Below are 20,944 nucleotides of genomic sequence, written 5' to 3' on the forward strand. Positions count from 1 at the left end.
TAACAGCATAATGAAAGTATAATTTTTTTCAAAATGAATGCGTTTTTTAGTGTGCAAAATAGAGTTCAGGACTATGGTGAACAGACTTATATGACACTATCGACTTAAATTCAGTCAAGAGAAGATCGAAGTAACTGAGTACAGATTCTCTTGTTTCAGTATGATGTGAGCACAAAATATAACATCTCTTCCGTGCTAAATAGAGTGCGATATTAGCTTGTAGCATTAAGCACTGACTAACGTTGACGTGAAAACATGAAAAAAGATTTTTTCAAGCAAGTATTTTTGAGAATGTTTCAATTTACTTACATTGTAAACCTCATTTCTATATTGCCATCTTTAAGTAGAAGGCTTTTTGGTTCAGGACTAAGTGACCATGCAACATAGCATAATCTCAATGAAAAAATCCAATTGCTACATATCATTAGCGAAGCGCTATTATCTCCAAAAGTTAAGCAAACTGATTGTTGTTTGGAAGATTTCATTGCAAAGATCATCTAACGTTTGCGAATCGAAAAACGTAGTTTCAATTAAAAAGAAAAAACACACCAAAAACGGGAAAAAAGATGAAAAAAGATGTTTTTCTTTAGTCAAAATGAATTCATTTGCACTTTATTATATTTTCCTACGCTTTTGGTGACTGTTTTCGTTATACAAAAAAAAAATCACTTAAAAAGTTCAGAAAGGACATGTATTGGGTTAATATTTATGTAAGTAAACTTGTTGTGAATGTATGGCAAACAAATTAGCAACTATTGGACGAGATTTGGCAGAATATTGTGAAGTTGCCAGTGGTGAGTTGATCAATTATTTTCAGCAACTCGCAGCTGAGGCAACGAGACACCCCCATCCCCCTCCCCCCTCCCCCCTTCCCCACTTCTATTACGATTTTTGTGATAATCGCATTCAATAATTGTTTTATCATTCGATAATGCTATACCAAAAAACAAAAATAAAAATAAAAATAAATAAATGATGTCTTAGCCGAAAATATAGCAAGCGTGCTAGCTAGCTAGTACTACAGAGAAATTCTATAGATCATAACCTAAATGAAATTTGAGCAAAAAAAATGGCGTGACAGACTTCAGTGCTGACAGGTGGTAATGCCACGAAAATGGTCATTACTAGTTCAATAGGATTTGGCATTCGTTTCAGATAAGTTGACAGCGAAATATATAGGAATGGAAGTATTCTAAGAATGCTGTACATGACGCTACAGAAAGTATCAGCCGGATCTAAATAAATAATGGTTAATTTGACTCAGATGACCAAAAACTCAGGCTATACACTAAGCTGCTGCGCACAACTTCCACATGAAGTGCAAATCGTAATGATCCAATCTAGAATCTGTAGTGCTAATTTACCTTTTGTGCCTCAAAAAAGGGTGGTTTTAGGGGGTAGATATTTAACAGAGAGGTGTGGTGTGGGACGCGCGGTGGCCTCATGGTTAGTGCGCTTGACTCAGGAGCGAGCGGTTTGGGTTCGAGCCCTGGCCGGGGACAGTATTAATGTGTTGTGTTCTTGGGCAAGCAACTTCACTCTAACGGTGCCTAACTCTTAACCTAGGTGTATAAATGAGTACCGGCGAATTTAATGCTGGGGGGTAACCCTGCGATGGACTAGCATTCCATCCAGGGGGGAGTAGAAATACTCCTAGTCGCTTCATGCTACTGAAACCGGGATAAGCTCCGGCCTGATGTGCCACTTGTCTCGTACGCATACTTTACTTTACCATATTTAACAGGGACGACGCGCTTTTTTGACTCGGGGGAACTCCCATATATAAAGAAGGCAGGTTGCTCGTCGTACCTACTAGGGGTTAAAAAGCGGTTTTGGTCCAGAGCGGAAGCTTTCGCGGTTCCTTTGAGGGTATTGGGGCGAAAGAAATACGGTATGACAGGAGATAATGTGTTGTTTTAGAACTGGTACCTTTTATGGGTGAAAAAAATTTTAAGCTAGGCCCACAAAACCGGATCTTGGTACCTCTTAGGAGTTCTTTTCAAAATTTCTTTTCTATATGAGACTCCCTCCCGGGTTTTATGAACCGAAATGGAAAGGAGCCCGCATTCCTCCCCCGAGCACACTTCACGGGAGGAACGCGACCGGACTCGAGAGAGCGGTGAAAATCAAACCTAGGTAAAGAAAAAACTTGGAGTGAGATAAAACATCTACAGCGCTAGCAAATTGAGAACGTAAACAGTTGTGGTTCTTATAATCATAACACCATTCGCTTGAATGTTCAGAGGAGAAAGCAGACAACATTTATCTCTCGTTGACGGGAGGCCCTGAATAGAATCATTAGGGTATTCGGTATCTGGCCTCTGCCCTCGTTTTAGCTTGAAAGGACAAATCACACGTCAAGTTTGAATCCAGTTACAAAGCGTTATTATGTTATTTAATCTTTATTAAAGAACGAAGAAAAACAAATAAATAAGACGGCCCGCAATCAAACCGCATGGACGGCTGCCAATATTAAGCAAGTGTGAATAGTGCATGATTTTTTTCATACCTCCTTGTTATATTTTGCTAAATAAAAACATTCAATTCCTATTTACGTTTATTTTATTAATAGTTTTCATTTATGGCTTTCTGTACTTAAGTGTGTGGTAATAAGAGCCTGTAGTCTGTCAAAGTCTGCCTGACTTTTGACCTTGCTTGAGTGTGTTCTAAGACAATGGACTCTTTTAGGAGTTAAAGCTTCCTGTGTTTTAGTAACCGGGACATTCCCCGCTGCACAAGCTGTTCAGTGGGTGAGTTCATCTCAGCTAGTTTTCCTGTCTGGTCCTGTTTGTCAGCTATCAACGGAATGATTTTATATGATTTGGACTTCAACATAAATTTGAAGTGAGGTAAGTTTTACAATTTCAGTTAACAGCAATCTTCGACGACTCGCTTTCCTATCGTGGTGTTGTTGTTGGTGTAGCCGAAGTTGCATGGTTTATGTGTTGTTGTAGTAACTGTTTATTGTGCCCGGGATTGTGCCATCGCCATATTTTATGCCGCTCAACCAAGTACAAGTAAAAAGAGCCCGCAAAACGAGGCCATGCAGGACACGAAAGCTCCGAAAGGCGAGGGTTTGATCGAGTACAATCTTGTTATCTTAACAAGACTAGGATAAAATAGTTTTTGAATGTTTCAGTAATCTTTTGATGCGTAAATTATGTGTAGGGAAAAACTTAGTAATTGATTTAAGATTAGTAAAAACCCCAAAAAGAAGACAACTTCAAGTGAGGGAAGTAAGAACATCAAGCTCTTGAAAATCAGTTTTTAAGGGGCTGATCGAAAACTGCGCGCTTGTTCGAAAGTTTTTCAAATTGCAGCAGCTACAGGTTTGAGGCCCTGCACGATTTGAACCGAGTACGGCTTGAAAAGTACTTAATAAAACTCGTCTGTATTGTCTATATTATGAGATGCTTGCCCCTTAAATGATCTTCAGCGGAATCAATGCGTTATATTACAACCCACTTACTATGATTTTTCTCATCCCTCAGGGTACTTGATTCAGTGGTGGTTTTCAGTGATCCATCAACATACTGACAGAGTAAGTTTCATTTCTTTTACAACCTTACTTCGTTCACACGATTCAGATGTTCTCTGTTAATGCCGCTTCCATCTGTTAATACCGTTTCCATCACTGTCGGAAGGTAAAACGCAATCACGCGTGGAACTGCTTTTCTCAGACTGCGGGGAATAATAGAAGTTTCTTCTAACGTTTCGCCAGCAAATTGTTCATTTGGAATCACGTTCAACTATCAGAACGGAAAAGTACCATATAGAATTAATATTTATGATTTTTAAAGACTGCCCTTAAGTTTTCGACCTATTGAAAGCGTGTTTTACCTTCGCAAGGTAACAAAAAAAAAACATATCCATTGATCTAATATCCTAAACTAACTAACAATTATGAAAGCTTTTTAATTAAGTCGAAATTCACAACTTCTTGTGTCTTCCTATGTAATGGAAAGTTCCCTGTTGTAAGAGCCTGTAAATTGGTGACCTTGTTTTCGCCAGTATATTATCAGATATGATTTTGGATCCATTTGGTGTGGTTAACTCTACAGTATGGGGATTCTTTCAGAGGTTTTTGATTGCCTCAGTCACGGTTTTTTCCTGATTACACGTGAATGTAAATTCTGGGTTGTGACTCGCAGCTCATGTCATTCAATTTGCCTGTTTGTCTGCCATCTAGAAAATTCGCATTTTTATATCACTTTCAAGTTAGCTTTTGCAGTTTGTTTATATGACTCACGAGTCACTTTGCTTTCATGGTGTTTTTGCTGCTTTTCTGTTTTCGTGTAGCCAGAATCATATGCTATTTGTTGTTGTATTACCTGTCATCGACATATTTTATGCCGCTTGATAAAAAAAAAAAAAGAAAGAAAGAAAGAAAAATAACGGTGAAACGCTGTACGCGTTCGAAAGGTGGCAGCGCACAACATGAAAGGCGATGAATCTGAAACCAAACTTAAACTATACCACAGACACTGTGCATCGACAGACTATACTTCGTGATCTACCCCTGCAGACCAGCACAATGAAAATCGTTTCTGAACGTGACGTTATTTCCTCTACCAATTACCTGAATCTTATCGTAGGAGCTCACAGGGTGAAGGACTTAAAATTCTTAGTATCTTCTGAGACAAGCAAAAAGAAGCACAAGAAACTCAAAGTCAGTAAAAAAGGAGGACCGCTTGGGAGAAAGATGGAAGACAATTCCCTTTTTTCTAACGGGCACAAACAGATAGCGCTGTCCGAAGAAACAAATATAACAATTAAAATTCAAGTTACTGATGACATCGAATAGACAATCAAAGGTTACGTTCCAGCTTCAGAGGGATCAGAATCGCAACTGCGTGTAGCTAAAAAAGCTGTCAGTGTTGTTGATATAAATTCTTGGTTGGTTGTTCAAAGTAAAATCGCCTGGAGGATACATGTTTCAGAGCTAGATCCTAATGCGATTTTTCTGATCCTGGAAGGGCGATCTTTTTAGCGGTGACAAAACTAACAGTGGTTTTGATATTTCAAACGTTAAAGACATTCCTATACTTCTTGAAATGCGCAGACGGAAATATAATCTCCTTTAGTTTAACGTTATGCGAACAAATATTCAACACGAAATCGTGCTTGACTTTAACTCAAACCCCAAATAGGACTGAATTGTATTTTCTCTTAGGTGCTTATTCAGTTAATTCTTTTTTTTTTTCCATTTACGCCGAATCGTATCGTTCGTGCCGGTTAGCAGTCATGTGCAGATCTGAAGATACTCATCCACTGACCTTTGCAGCACGCACTGGACTAACTAAAAATAAACATGTTCCAGTACGTTCTTTTCTGTTTGAACGAACCTCCACAAACGAATCATCTAAATTGCCAAAATACCCTGAAACTGACCCATTTATTAGCATAATTAAAAGCATATATCATTTTGGGGTGGGAGGGGGAGCTGGTGTCAGTAAAACCCTTATCGAGACTGATACATAAGGTTTTACTTGAACGTCGAAAGGTAATTGGTTTAAATTTCAATTACCACGGGACACGATTGGCTTAAATACGTCGTGTCACTTTTTTTAGACAGCATTTTGTAAAATTTTTCGCTTTCTTCCTGTTTTTCTTCCTTTCTTTTTTAATATCACCAATGCGCGAGCAACACCTTTTTTAAATTGCGGGGAAATGGGGAAGGGGAAAGGGAGGGGGTCTTATACATGAATGCCTAGGCCTGAACCAAGCAGGGATCCGAGCGGCATGTTCCCCAGAAAATGTCTGATTTTTTAGTCTTCTCAAATAATATATCATGCAACTCAAATAACAAGCTTGGCATTAAACAATAACAAATTTCCAGCGTTTAAAAAGCAATGTTTTTTTTTTCTTTTTTTACTGTACAAGCTAGTGTAAGAATTCATTACTCCAGCCTTTAAATTAAATATCAAATTCGACTTTGTGCAATAAAATTAACTTCCCTGTAACCCCAACAATTCATCTTCAGCGCGATTATTTCTTGGAAAAAAATAATATGTATTGTCGCTATTATGAGTCAGTTGTTCCTAAAAATGATTTGCAGCCCAATCAATTTGTTATATTATAATTCAACCCGCTTACTGTGATTTTTCTCATCCTTCAGGGTACTTGGTTCAGGGGTAGTACTCAGTGATCCATCAACATACTGACAGAGTAAGTTTTATTTCTTTTACAAGTTTACTTCGTTCACACCATTCAGATGTGCTATGTTAATACCGCAAAAACTTTGGTTTCCATCACAGTCGGACGGTAAAACGCAATCACGCGCGAAACTGCTTTCTTCAGACTGCGGGGAATAATACAGGTCTCTTCTAACGTTTCGCCAGAAAATTGTTCATTTGGAATCACGTTCAACTGTAAGAACAGAAAAGTACCATGTATAATTGATATTTATGTGTTTAAAGACTGCCCTTAAGTTTTCGACCATACTGAAAGCGTGTTTTACCTTCGTCAAAAGTGTTGCATTTGTTTGGGTACATCAAGGTAACAAAAAAATATATATCCATTGATCTAATACCCTGAACTAACTAACAATATGAAAGCTTTTTAGTCGAAATTCACGACTTCTTGTGTCCTGCTATATATGGGAAGTTCCCTGTTGTAAGAGCCTGTAAATATGTGACCTATTATCAGATATGATTTTGGATCCATTTGGTGTGGTTAATTCTGCAGTAGTGAGGATTCTTTCTAAAGTGTTTTTGACTGCCTCAGTCACGTTTTTATCCTGAATATATGTAAATGTAAATTCTGGGTTGTGACTGTCAGTTCATGTCATTCAATTTGCCTGTTTGTCTGCCATCTAGATAATTCGAATTTTAGCATAACTTTCAAGTAAGCTTTTACTTTTTGTTTAGTGAGTCTCTTGATATCCACCATACAGAATCCCAGTGTTTTTTATATGATTCACGAGTCACTTGGCTTTCGTGGAGTTTTCACTGTTTTTCTGTTTTCGTGTAGCCAGAATCGTATGTTATTTGTTGTTGCATCACCTGTCATCGACATATCTTATACCGCTTGATTAAAAAAAAAAAAAAAAAAAAAAAAAACGGTGAAGCGCTGTACGCGTTAGAAAGGAGGCAGCGCACAACATGAAAGGCGATGCATCTGAAACCAAACTCAAACTATACCAGAGACAGTGTCCATCGTCAGAGTACACTTCATGATCAGAATTTCTGCTGCCAATTAGGTGAATCTTATCGTAAGAGCTCGCAGGGTGAAAAGGACTTTAAATTCTTAAATTCTTCTAAGACAAGCAAAAACAAGCATAAGAAACTCAAACTCAGTAAAAAAGGAAGACCACTTGGGGGAAAGATGGAAGACAGCTCCCTTTTTTCAACGGGAACAAACAGATAGCACTGTTTGAAGAAACAAATACTTAAAACTCAAATTACTGCTGACATCGAATAGACAATCAAAGGTTACGTTCCAGCTTCAGAGGGATTAGAATCGCAACTGCGTGTAGCTGAAAAAGCTGTGAGTGTTGCGGTTGATAATTCTGGGTTGGTTTTTCAAAAGTAAAGTCGCCTGGAGGATATATGTTTCAGACCTCGATCTTAATGCGATTTGTCTGATTCTGGAAGGGCGATCTGTTTAGCGCTGACAAAACTAACAGTGGTTTTAATATTTTAAACTTTAAAGACATTCCTATACTTCTTGAAATGCGCAGACAGAAATATAATCTCCTTTAGTTTAACGTTATGCCAGCAAATATTCAACACGGAATCCTGCTTGACTTTAACCCAAACCCCAAATAGAACTGAATAGTATTTTCTCTAATCTTGATATCTACGATTGTCAGAACAGGTGTTCATTTTAATTCTCTTTTTTTCTATTTACGCCGAACCGCATCGTTCGTGTTAGCAGTCACGTGCGGATCACAAGATACTCATCCATTGAGCTTTGCAGCACGCACTGGACTAGCTAAGAATAAACATGTTCCAGTATGTTGTTTTCTGTTTGGATGAACCTCCACAAACGAATCATCTGAATTGCCAAAATACCGCGAAGACGAGGCAGTTATTGGCCCATGGGCTTATATTCATATGGTCTTGCAATTAAAAGCATATATCATTTTGGGGTGGGAGCGGGAGCCTGTTTCAATAAAATCCTTATCGAGACTTATACACAGTTTTTACTTGAATATCTAAGGGTAATGGGTTTAAATTTAAATTACTCGCGGCACGATTGGCTTTAAAAAAGTCGTGCCAAGTTTTCTAAAGAGCATTTTGTAAAATGTTTCGCGTTGTTGCTGGTTTTTTTTTCTTTTTGAAAACACCATTAAATTGCCCGTGAAGCAACTTTTTAAATTACAAGAAAATGGTGGAGGGGGTCGGGGGGTCGGGGTCTTACACATAAATCCCCACGCGTGAGCCAAATAGGGATCCGAGGGGTATATTCCCCAGAAAATGTCTGATTTTTAGTCACTTGAAATGACATATCATGCATCTCAAACAACAAGCTCGGCATTAAACAATTACAAAATTCCAGCACTTAAGAAGCAATGTTTTTTTTACTGTACACGCTAGTGTAAGAATTCATTACTCCAGCCTTTATACTAAATATTAAATAAGACTTTGTGCAAAAAAATTAACTTCCCTGTAACACCCCGTGCTAACCCCGACGATTTACCTTCAGCGCGATATGTATTGTCGATATTATGAGGCAGTTTATACAAAAGCAAACAATTGTCAAATACTTGTGAAATGTTCGTGGCTAGTCTGACGCGGCGTTTCGTCTCGGCCAAGAGACTCTTCAGAGACCTTTAGAATTCAAAGGCAAACTCGTTGAGCATCACGCCCAAAGTCCCTTTCTCAAATTCTTGATGTTGACAGTCTGGCCCTCTATCGCAGAAGGATTCCCAACCGTACGTTCACGAGTTAAATTTATACATACATGTATAAATACATACATGTATAAATTTAACTCGGGCGTGATGCTCAACGAGTTTGCCTTTGAATTCTAAAGGTCTCTGAAGAGTCTCTTGGCCGAGACGAAACGCCGCGTCAGACTAGCCACGAACATTTCACAAGTATATGAGGCAGTTGCTCTTAAAAATGATCTGCAGCGCAATCAATTTGTTATATTATAATTCAACCCGCTTACTGTGATTTTTCTCATCCTTCAGGGTACTTGGTTCAGTGGTGGTATTCAGTGATCCATCAACAGACTTGCAGAGTAAGTTTTATTTCCTCTAGAAGTTTACTTCGTTCACACGATTCAGATGTCATATGTTAATACCGCTCAAGGCAATTAAGGCATGGCTCTCACCCTATTGCACCAAAAATTTAGGGGGATGGTCTATCTTCTAAGGCTTTAACCACACTAACCTATAACCTTTTCAGACTAGTAAATTTGAAAATTTTGTCATATATATCGGGATAATATATGCAATTTAGGTCACGTGACTTCTTACGGCCAGGAACTTCTAAAACACCTTTGAGCGAAAATGGCATCAGTTCACATCAACATTCATTTAACTTGAATGAACCTAGATAACTCAGAAGGTTACCAACAAAACATCTGTGCCCGGACTTAGAGGCCGCTTTCATTAAGCAAGGCAAAGGTAGTATCAGGGGTGGATCCAGGATTTTGCTTAGGAGGGGTGCAATACTCAGGAATGGCGTAATTGACTGGTGAGGTAAGCAAATTTTAAAAGCGAATACGAAGAAGGTTTCAGCTCAGAGGGAACGGGGGTGGGGGGGGGGGGTGCGTACCCCCTGCACCCTCCCCTTAGATACGCCCCTGAGTTTTATAAAGAGTTTTCCTTACTTATTCCAACACGCGCACTTTACTGTATACTATCATGTTCAAATTAAAACTAACCTAAACTCGGTACACTAGGATCTAGGAATTGATTTCTATTAGTGTTCATGTGTACCCAGTTCATTTTACATTGAGCATGAGTGGGGGAAGGGGGACATCTCAAGTATCCTAGATAAAGTAGCCAGCAAAGAAGCAAACAAACAAATGATAAAAGAAGCAAACAATAAAAAGATGAGCATCCTTCCTCAATAAAGCGCTTTGTTTCCAATACATCCTCCTCCTCCTCCTCCTCCTCCTCCTCCTCCTCCTCCTCCTCCTCCACTGAGCTGCCAAAAGCTAAGCCCACACATGTACGCAGAGCGGACCTATATTCTGTTTGGAGCTTGGCTGGTTCTACATGGTCAAGTTAAGTCTTGGCACCGATTTATTATTTGTCCTCTACTTTGAACCTTTGCAACACTATTTAATAATAAAACTGCTCACAAATTTATTGTGATCAGAATCAGAGCTGAACCCTGCGAGGCAGAGATTCTATTCCCTTCTCTACGGCTCGGCAAGAGACAGTGAACGGAATCTCTGTCTCGTAGAGTATCAGAGCTGCAATCATGATTCATTAAGTCATGAAAAGGACTTAAAACTGAAAGCTTTAAGACCTTTCTCAGCGCGACCTCTTACACCTTATTGAGTTGTCTTTTTCCTCTAGCGTCACAAACACGCTATGAATACCATCGAGACAAATGTCTGTTGGTAAACATTTGCATTCTAACTGCTGTAATCGTCAGGCAATTACAATTATCCAACCACGTACGTGAGAGGTGCAGAGGCGTTTTTGTTCTTCCCCTGAGCAACAGAATGAAAAAAGCACATCAGGCGCTAAATCGAATCAAACCGCTATCAGTGATTTTGTAAGGTAACCGTATACAAGAAGTCAGAAATGAGAAATTTATTTGCAAATGAATCATTCATGGTATAAGAAAGGCCATTATATTCAGTGGCGGATCCAGACCTCAAGCCCGCCGGCTTTTCTTCCTTCTGCGATTTTCTTTGCCCAAAATAAGAGGGAGGGGGAAGGGGGCGGCCCCCCCCCTGGGTCCCTCCCCTAGATCCGCTCCTGAATTATTTACGAAACATTTTTAACCAACATCAAATTTTCTTTTTTTCTGTGTGTTCAGTTCCTTGATCTTTGCTGATCAGAAAGGATGGCTCTGCAGCCGTTTCAGAACGAGCAGTTGAACTATTTCAAGTTTGCTTCAATTGTACTGAATGAATTCCCCAAGGCTTTACGCCAAACGTTCAGATCCAGGTGGGACAACACTTTTGGACACCTCCCAGGTTTTCAACCCTGGGATGACTCTATTGCGGTAAGAAATATGTTTCTTGGTGCAGAAGGTGGCGGGACCAAAGTTCCCACAAACCTCTCATACGAAAAATGGGATTGTAGCGCCTTGTTCAAGGCCACTATTTACGCGCGGTCCTTCGCTTTGCCAGACAGCGCTGGTCACCACAAGACACTCAATGATCTCTATGTGAAGCCTCATAAGTTGGCCCATGGGTGTTTCCATGCAGCTGTGGTGAGTCCGGGCGGAAATGAGGCTGAGACATTTGCACTTGCAATTGATCAACTTCGACTGCTAAGAAATTCACTTTTTCACTCAACCAGTTCTGAAATAGTCAAAGCAACATTTGATCTATACATACAACATGCCAAGGATGCATTCAAAGCTCTTGGAGTCAAGACAGACCCCATAGATGTCATTGGTGGTTTGACTGAGTCGGACTTTCCCATAAAAGAAGTTCGCAAATTGGAGCAAGCCATGAAAGAGGAACACCAAGCACACATCAAGTTTCTGGAGCGCGATTTAAGAGAGTTATTAACTGCAATGAAGGCAGCCAGTGCAAGTAAAGCTGACATCGCCCGGTTGGAACAAAAGATCTGTGATCTGAGTGAAGTTCCAGCTCAAGATAAGCCAGGTAAAAATTCAGTTATGACATTGTGGGTAAATCGGCACAATCTAAATTCATTACCTGTAGTGAGGGTGAAATCATAACCCCATGTACACCTGCCCATGCATGTTCTCTTAAATGAGCACTGTAAAGTGGTTAATCATCACCAGTGTGCAGATTTTTGTTTCCGACTCGCTAAGCACCCATTTGATTTCCTTATTTCTCAGTGGGTGTGGATTTTCCAGGCTCGAATTAAAAGAGCAAAAGAGCACTCCAAAAGCCGTAGTACCCTGCCCCAAGCGACGCCTTGAACAACTGTAACACTTCACTTTGTCCTCTGACAGATGCAATTAAAGAAGACATCTCCCGGTTGGAACAAAAGATCAATGATCTGAGTGAAGTTCTAGCTCAAGACAAGCCAGGTGAAAATTCGGTTATGACATTGTGGGTAAATCGGCACAATATAAATTCATGACCTGTAGTGAGGGTGAATTCATAACTCCATGGACACCTACCCATGCATGCTCTCTTAAATGAGCACTGTAAAGTGGTTAATCATCATCAGTGTGCAGATTTTTATTTCTGACTCGCTAAGCACCCATTTGATTTCCTTTTTTCTCAGTGGGTGTGGATTTTCTAGGCTTGAATTAAAAAAGCACCAAGAAAAGCCAAAAGAACAAAGCAGAGTCATGTCCTTTTGCAGAATAATCTGAGGCTCAGATGAAAAAGAATGCTTATTGACAGCGATTAATTAAACCAAAACTTTCCGACATCTGCTCTATCAGTAAGCTTATGTCATAAAAGAATTGGCTCACGCTTTTAGCTGCGAGTGTAGCGATTTATTTATTTACTTGGGATGGCAAAGCGAGAGAGCACTCCAAAAGCCGTAGTATCCTGCCCCAGGCGACGTCGTGAACAACTGTAACACTTCACTTTGCCCTCCGACAGACTCTCGCGTACGAACTCGAGAGACGCACGTTAAGCATGAACCAATTCTTGTTATATCATAAGTCAGATTATTCTCGTATTTTCATTTATTGTTAGTTATGATCTATTGGAGGACTAACGTCTAGATGACGTCATTAACATTTTTTTTGTTTCTTTGTTATAGATTCCATGTTGCCATGCGTCTGTGAGCAATAGATCACAGAAGTCGTCAAACTTTGGTAAGAACAACGGGGACACACGCTATCGCCTGTTGTGCTACTCGTTTTCTCTTACCACATTTTGTCGTCATCTGTGATATATTGCTGAACAGACGCACCGTAACATGGAATATATTTGTTAAATTGAGACAAATTAAGTAAACGTAAGCATGCACTATATGTCTGGTAATGATGTAGGCTTGCGCTTATGCCGAAAACAACTTTTGAGCCTTAGCTCCCCGTCACAGAAAATTGTATATAGAAGAGATAACGTGACAAAGGGCTAATTGATGGTTGGCTTTCTAAACCCCAGCTTGAAAATCTCCACAATAACGGCGACAATAGAAGATGAGGGTTAAGAGAGTAACTATACAATATAGGCACTATTAACAAGGTAATCCATCTCAGTTGCAAGCTATTTTTAGATCACCACTGGTTTCATAAATCCCAGGTGGGTTTAGAAATAGACAATCCTGTGACGAGCGGTTTACACGCATTGTCATCCCCCATAAAAACTTCCACGCACGCGTGGTAGCATTATCCACTGAAGAAATAGGTACCAGGTCCATAAATAGCTTGAGAGGGACTAACTAAGGGAAAGGGCCTATGTGGGGAATAAACTCTCTTAGTCCTCATCCTCTCTTGAAAGCGGTTTCATGTAACTAATTTTAGCAACTTGAGTTAAGTAAGAAATAAATAAGTCGATGCATAACAGAACAAATAACGTTGTTATATTAGGTCTAAGTCGCCATAGTGATTTGAACACGTAAGTACCCAGGACTTGCCCTATTAATGCAAAAAATTTAAAAAGTATATATTCTTCATGATTATTAGTGGTTTTATTTTGTGTTTCAAAAGGTTCAAGGCCATCTCTGCCAAAATCATGTCTGCTACCAAAGGTTCCACACTTTACTGGCCGCCAAAGAGAGTGTGAAGAAATCGCTGGTCACTTGGCTTCTGGATCCACCCGGATCGTGTCGATCTGGGGCTCACCCGGATTCGGAAAAACGTCGGTTGCAATCGCCGTGGGACATCATCTCCTTTCTCAGGGATTGGCCGTGTACTACCTGTCCTTGCGAGGAGTTCAATCAACAGCTGATCTAGCATCAAAGCTTCTTAGCCTTTTCAGACGACCTGTGACAAGTGATCAACAAAACCAACAGCTGCTTTCAATTGAAGATGAGCTTTTCCACCTTTTAAGCAAAATGTCAGATCCTTTCACAATATTTCTGGATAATGCTGATGAGTTATTAAGTGGAAGACCGGAAGTGAAAGAAGATTTCACACATTTCCTTCAAGACGTTCTCAAACGAGCCGACGAGGCGACATTTGTCATAGGTACAAGGGAATCTTTAGAGTTTATGAATATGCAATTCCAAGGGCACCAGGCAGTAAGAATATGTCCATTAGATGAGTCTTCTTCTCAAAATCTGATTCACGAATTACTCCCAAAAGGTAAAGAAACCACCTCTGACAGCAAACGAATGACGCAAATCTGCGGACATGTACCTTTGGCCATGAAGTTGTTGTGTGCCGCGATTTCTGAAGATGATGTTGAACCGAGTGAATTTCTAAATGACTTAGAAAGTGACAATGTTGTGGAGATGTTGGACAATCCAGATTATCCAAGCCATCTGAGATTGAAACTCCTATTTGACTCTTCTTTCCAGAAACTCTCTCCTGAAGAAAAAGAAGCTCTTGTGTCCTTGAGTGTTCTTCCAGAGAGTTTCGATCTATCGGTAGCTGCAGCTGTTCTGGGTAAATCACATACTCCTGAGGCAACCAGGATACTACATAACCTTCGGAGGAAATCTTTTCTTGATTCAAGTTCCAAGCCTGGGTCATTCGTAATGCATCAGCTAATTCTATCATTTGCAAACCAAAGGGAAGAGCGTGAAATGAAGGAAACGATTCTAAGATCAAGAGCCCGCTTGTGTGCATTTTACGTCTCCCGATTCGAGAAGCTAAATGAGAAGTTCTTGACAGGTAATTCCATGTCAGCATTTGTTGAATATTATGAAGATGAACAAAATATTACTCGAAGTTTAATAGAGGGCTGCTCAGACTCTAAAAAAGCTAACAACGTGTTTGAGGTCTTGGTGAAAGCTGAGCTCTTTCTATACTCCCTTTACTGGAGGGAAGGATCCAACTTTAACAAGATTTACGACTCAGCTTTACAAATGGCTAGGACGCTCAAGAAAAAGGTGTCCTACAGGCAATTACTTGTTTCCAAATCTTTGTATCAGGTAACTTGGGGCACAAGAGGCAAAGCTCTGCGGCTGCTTTCTAAAGCGAGGAATCTTGAAGAGTCATATTCTCCAGTCTCAGTTGATGATAAAGGAAAACGTTTGTGTTATAGCGGCGTCTATCTTCTGGTTAACGGCCAAACAGAGGCTGCAATTCAGTCCTTAGAAGAGGCTGTTTCTTTAATGAGTGGCACCCCCGAGAAAATTATTCTTAAGAATATTGCTATTCAGATCCTTGCTACTTATTATCGCTTCAAAAACTCGTCTGGAATGTCAGAGTTCTTCAGCAAGTCAATTTACGAATGCCAACCACTTGGAACAAAACAGCTTCTTTTCATTCCTCCAATGGGAGGCACAGCAGAGAAAACTGAAGAAAAAGAAAGGACACAACAGCCGCTAAAATTAGAGATTATTTGTCTTGTGCTTGATACAGCAAAACATTTAATGGACACTAGAACCAAGCGATGCATAATCGACGCAGTCCAAGAAATAACAAATGGTATCAGAAACTCGCCAGTCCAAAGTTCACTAGGTTCATTTATTTTCCAGTGCAATGCCAATATCACACTACAGTGTGTTACGAGAGAAGACGAAGGCGCAGACAAAATGCCCAAACAAAGAATTAGTTGTCATGAAACGGCAGTCAATCTACACGACAGACCTACGACAGCCCCAGCTCAACAAACAGGCACTGCCAACAAACCACTCAAGCCACTATCAAGACAATCATCACGGATACGAAGGCCTGTGACAGCGGTCACGAAACAACGCTCCAGATTTGCTGACAGCTATCATTCATTTCAAAATGGACAGCATCAAAATGATGACCTTATCCCAGCCACTCCATCTAGAAAGCAAGCCTTTAAATCAAACATTGAAGAGATTAGAGCGCTTGATATCAGGCTTCAAATACCTGGAGAAGAACACTCAAGCACAGCAGACGGTTACCTTGCACTCGGGAACACACAACATGTACAAGGCGACTTTTCCTCAGCTCTTCAGTCTAAACAGCGTGCACTGGATGTCAGGCGTAAACTGTTTGGAGAAGAACACTCAAGCACAGCTGACAGTTACTATTCACTCGGGATCACACAACATAACTTAGGCGAGCTTTCCTCAGCTCTTCAGTCTACACAGCGTGCACTGGATGTCAGGCGTAAACTGTTTGGAGAAGAACACTCAAGCACAGCTGCCAGTTACTATTCACTTGGCGTCACACAACATGAACTAGGTGACTTTTCCTCAGCCCGTCAGTCTGCAGAGCGTGCTCTGGATATCAGGCGTAAACTGTTTGGAGAAGAACACTCAAGCACAGCTGCCAGTTACTATTCACTTGGCGTCACACAACATGAACTAGGTGACTTTTCCTCAGCTCGTCAGTCTGCAGAGCGTGCTCTGGATATCAGGCGTAAACTGTTTGGAGAAGAACACTCAAGCACAGCTGACAGTTACTATTCACTTGGCGTCACACAACATGAACTAGGTGACTTTTCCTCAGCTCGTCAGTCTAAACAGCGTGCTCTGGATATCAGGCGTAAACTGTTTGGAGAAGAACACTCAAGCACAGCTGACAGTTACTATTCACTTGCCGTCACAGAAGATGAACTAGGTGACTTTTCCTCAGCTCGTCAGTCTAAACAGCGTGCTCTGGATATCAGGCGTAAACTGTTTGGAGAAGAACACTCAAGCACAGCTGACAGTTACTATTCACTCGGGATCACACAACATAACTTAGGCGACCTTTCCTCAGCTCTTCAGTCTAAACAGCGTGCACTGGATGTCACGCGTAAACTGTTTGGAGAAGAACACTCAAGCACAGCCGACAGTTACTATTCACTTGGCGTCACACAACATAAACTAGGTGACTTTTCCTCAGCTCGTCAGTCTAAACAGCGTGCTCTGGATATCAGGCGTAAACTGTTTGGAGAAGAACACTCAAGCACAGCTGACAGTTACTATTCACTTAGCGTCACACAACATGAACTAGGTGACTTTTCCTCAGCTCGTCAGTCTGCACAGCGTGCTCTGGATATCATGCGTAAACTGTTTGGAGAAGAACACTCAAGCACAGCTGAGAGTTACGATTTACTTGGCGTCACACAACATCAACTAGGTGACTTTTCCTCAGCTCGTCAGTCTAAACAGCGTGCTCTGGATATCAGGCGTAAACTGTTTGGAGAAGAACACTCAAGCACAGCTGACAGTTACTATTCACTCGGGATCACACAACATAACTTAGGCGACCTTTCCTCAGCTCTTCAGTCTAAACAGCGTGCACTGGATGTCACGCGTAAACTGTTTGGAGAAGAACACTCAAGCACAGCTGACAGTTACTATTCACTTAGCGTCACACAACATGAACTAGGTGACTTTTCCTCAGCTCGTCAGTCTGCACAGCGTGCTCTGGATATCATGCGTAAACTGTTTGGAGAAGAACACTCAAGCACAGCTGAGAGTTACGATTCACTTGGCGTCACACAACATGAACTAGGTGACTTTTCCTCAGCTCGTCAGTCTAAACAGCGTGCTCTGGATATCAGGCGTAAACTGTTTGGAGAAGAACACTCAAGCACAGCTGACAGTTACTATTCACTCGGGATCACACAACATAAGTTAGGCGACCTTTCCTCAGCTCTTCAGTCTAAACAGCGTGCACTGGATGTCACGCGTAAACTGTTTGGAGAAGAACACTCAAGCACAGCCGACAGTTACTATTCACTTGGCGTCACACAACATGAACTAGGTGACTTTTCCTCAGCTCGTCAGTCTAAACAGCGTGCTCTGGATATCAGGCGTAAACTGTTTGGAGAAGAACACTCAAGCACAGCTGACAGTTACTATTCACTCGGGATCACACAACATAACTTAGGCGACCTTTCCTCAGCTCTTCAGTCTAAACAGCGTGCACTGGATGTCACGCGTAAACTGTTTGGAGAAGAACACTCAAGCACAGCCGACAGTTACTATTCACTTGGCGTCACACAACATGAACTAGGTGACTTTTCCTCAGCTCGTCAGTCTAAACAGCGTGCTCTGGATATCAGGCGTAAACTGTTTGGAGAAGAACACTCAAGCACAGCTGACAGTTACTATTCACTTAGCGTCACACAACATGAACTAGGTGACTTTTCCTCAGCTCGTCAGTCTGCACAGCGTGCTCTGGATATCATGCGTAAACTGTTTGGAGAAGAACACTCAAGCACAGCTGAGAGTTACGATTCACTTGGCGTCACACAACATGAACTAGGTGACTTTTCCTCAGCTCGTCAGTCTAAACAGCGTGCTCTGGATATCAGGCGTAAACTGTTTGGAGAAGAACACTCAAGCACAGCTGACAGTTACTATTCACTTAGCGTCACACAACATAACTTAGGCGACCTTTCCTCAGCTCTTCAGTCTAAACAGCGTGCACTGGATGTCACGCGTAAACTGTTTGGAGAAGAACACTCAAGCACAGCCGACAGTTACTATTCACTTGGCGTCACACAACATAAACTAGGTGACTTTTCCTCAGCTCGTCAGTCTAAACAGCGTGCTCTGGATATCAGGCGTAAACTGTTTGGAGAAGAACACTCAAGCACAGCTGACAGTTACTATTCACTTAGCGTCACACAACATGAACTAGGTGACTTTTCCTCAGCTCGTCAGTCTGCACAGCGTGCTCTGGATATCATGCGTAAACTGTTTGGAGAAGAACACTCAAGCACAGCTGACAGTTACGATTTACTTGGCGTCACACAACATCAACTAGGTGACTTTTCCTCAGCTCGTCAGTCTAAACAGCGTGCTCTGGATATCAGGCGTAAACTGTTTGGAGAAGAACACTCAAGCACAGCTGACAGTTACTATTCACTCGGGATCACACAACATAACTTAGGCGACCTTTCCTCAGCTCTTCAGTCTAAACAGCGTGCACTGGATGTCACGCGTAAACTGTTTGGAGAAGAACACTCAAGCACAGCTGACAGTTACTATTCACTTAGCGTCACACAACATGAACTAGGTGACTTTTCCTCAGCTCGTCAGTCTGCACAGCGTGCTCTGGATATCATGCGTAAACTGTTTGGAGAAGAACACTCAAGCACAGCTGAGAGTTACAATTCACTTGGCGTCACACAACATGAACTAGGTGACTTTTCCTCAGCTCGTCAGTCTAAACAGCGTGCTCTGGATATCAGGCGTAAACTGTTTGGAGAAGAACACTCAAGCACAGCTGACAGTTACTATTCACTCGGGATCACACAACATAAGTTAGGCGACCTTTCCTCAGCTCTTCAGTCTAAACAGCGTGCACTGGATGTCACGCGTAAACTGTTTGGAGAAGAACACTCAAGCACAGCCGACAGTTACTATTCACTTGGCGTCACACAACATGAACTAGGTGACTTTTCCTCAGCTCGTCAGTCTAAACAGCGTGCTCTGGATATCAGGCGTAAACTGTTTGGAGAAGAACACTCAAGCACAGCTGACAGTTACTATTCACTCGGGATCACACAACATAACTTAGGCGACCTTTCCTCAGCTCTTCAGTCTAAACAGCGTGCACTGGATGTCACGCGTAAACTGTTTGGAGAAGAACACTCAAGCACAGCCGACAGTTACTATTCACTTGGCGTCACACAACATGAACTAGGTGACTTTTCCTCAGCTCGTCAGTCTAAACAGCGTGCTCGGGATATCAGGCGTAAACTGTTTGGAGAAGAACACTCAAGCACAGCTGACAGTTACTATTCACTTAGCGTCACACAACATGAACTAGGTGACTTTTCCTCAGCTCGTCAGTCTGCACAGCGTGCTCTGGATATCATGCGTAAACTGTTTGGAGAAGAACACTCAAGCACAGCTGAGAGTTACGATTCACTTGGCGTCACACAACATGAACTAGGTGACTTTTCCTCAGCTCGTCGGTCTAAACAGCGTGCTCTGGATATCAGGCGTAAACTGTTTGGAGAAGAACACTCAAGCACAGCTGACAGTTACTATTCACTTGGCGTCACACAACATCAACTAGGTGACCTTTCCTCAGCTCGTCAGTCTAAACAGCGTGCTCTGGATATCAGGCGTAAACTGTTTGGAGAAGAACACTCAAGCACAGCTGAGAGTTACGATTCACTTGGCGTCACACAACATGAACTAGGTGACTTTTCCTCAGCTCGTCGGTCTAAACAGCGTGCTCTGGATATCAGGCGTAAACTGTTTGGAGAAGAACACTCAAGCACAGCTGACAGTTACTATTCACTTGGCGTCACACAACATCAACTAGGTGACCTTTCCTCAGCTCGTCAGTCTAAACAGCGTGCTCTGGATATCAGGCGTAAACTGTTTGGAGAAGAACACTCAAGCACAGCTGACAGTTACCATACACTCGGGATCATACAACATCAACTAGGCGACTTTTCCTCAGCTCTTCAGTCTAAACAGCGTGCACTGGATATCAGACGTAAACTGTTTGGAGAAGAACACTCAAGCACAGCTGACAGTTACCATTCCTTCGGGATCACACAAAATGAACTAGGTGAATTTTCTTCAGCTTTTCAGTCTGCACGGCGTACACTTGATATCAGGCTTCAACTGTTTGGAGAAGACCACTTCAGCACAGCAGACAGTTATTTTTCACTCGGGATCACACAACTTAAACAAGGTGACCTTTTATCAGCTCTTCATTCCAGACAGCGTGGACTGGATATTAGGCTTAAACTGTTTGGAGAAGAACACCCAAGCACAGCTGACAGCTACCAATCAGTCGCGTCCACACACCATGCATTAGGCGACCTTTCTTCAGCTCTCCAGTCTACTCAGCGAGCTCTTTATACTAGACTTAAACTGTTTGGA

At 41.5% G+C, this 20,944-nt stretch overlaps 1 protein-coding gene across 1 annotated transcript in view; it reads left to right on the forward strand.

The window, feature by feature from the left end:
* Positions 1-1,287: 1,287 nt before the first annotated feature.
* The window catches only part of LOC145485681 (uncharacterized), a 79,019-nt gene continuing 59,362 nt past the window's right edge, over positions 1,288-20,944 (forward strand). Inside the window, 7 exon segments of the mRNA XM_081464312.1 lie at positions 1,288-2,849; positions 3,492-3,541; positions 6,119-6,168; positions 9,140-9,189; positions 10,950-11,748; positions 12,066-12,143; positions 13,725-20,627. Coding sequence (XP_081320438.1) covers positions 10,977-11,748; positions 12,066-12,143; positions 13,725-20,627 — 7,753 coding nt within the window. The 5' untranslated portion in view covers positions 1,288-2,849; positions 3,492-3,541; positions 6,119-6,168; positions 9,140-9,189; positions 10,950-10,976.

The sequence above is a fragment of the Orbicella franksi genome, chromosome 4 (assembly GCF_964199315.1).
Source record: "Orbicella franksi chromosome 4, jaOrbFran1.1, whole genome shotgun sequence".
Taxonomy (NCBI): Eukaryota; Metazoa; Cnidaria; class Anthozoa; order Scleractinia; family Merulinidae; genus Orbicella; species Orbicella franksi.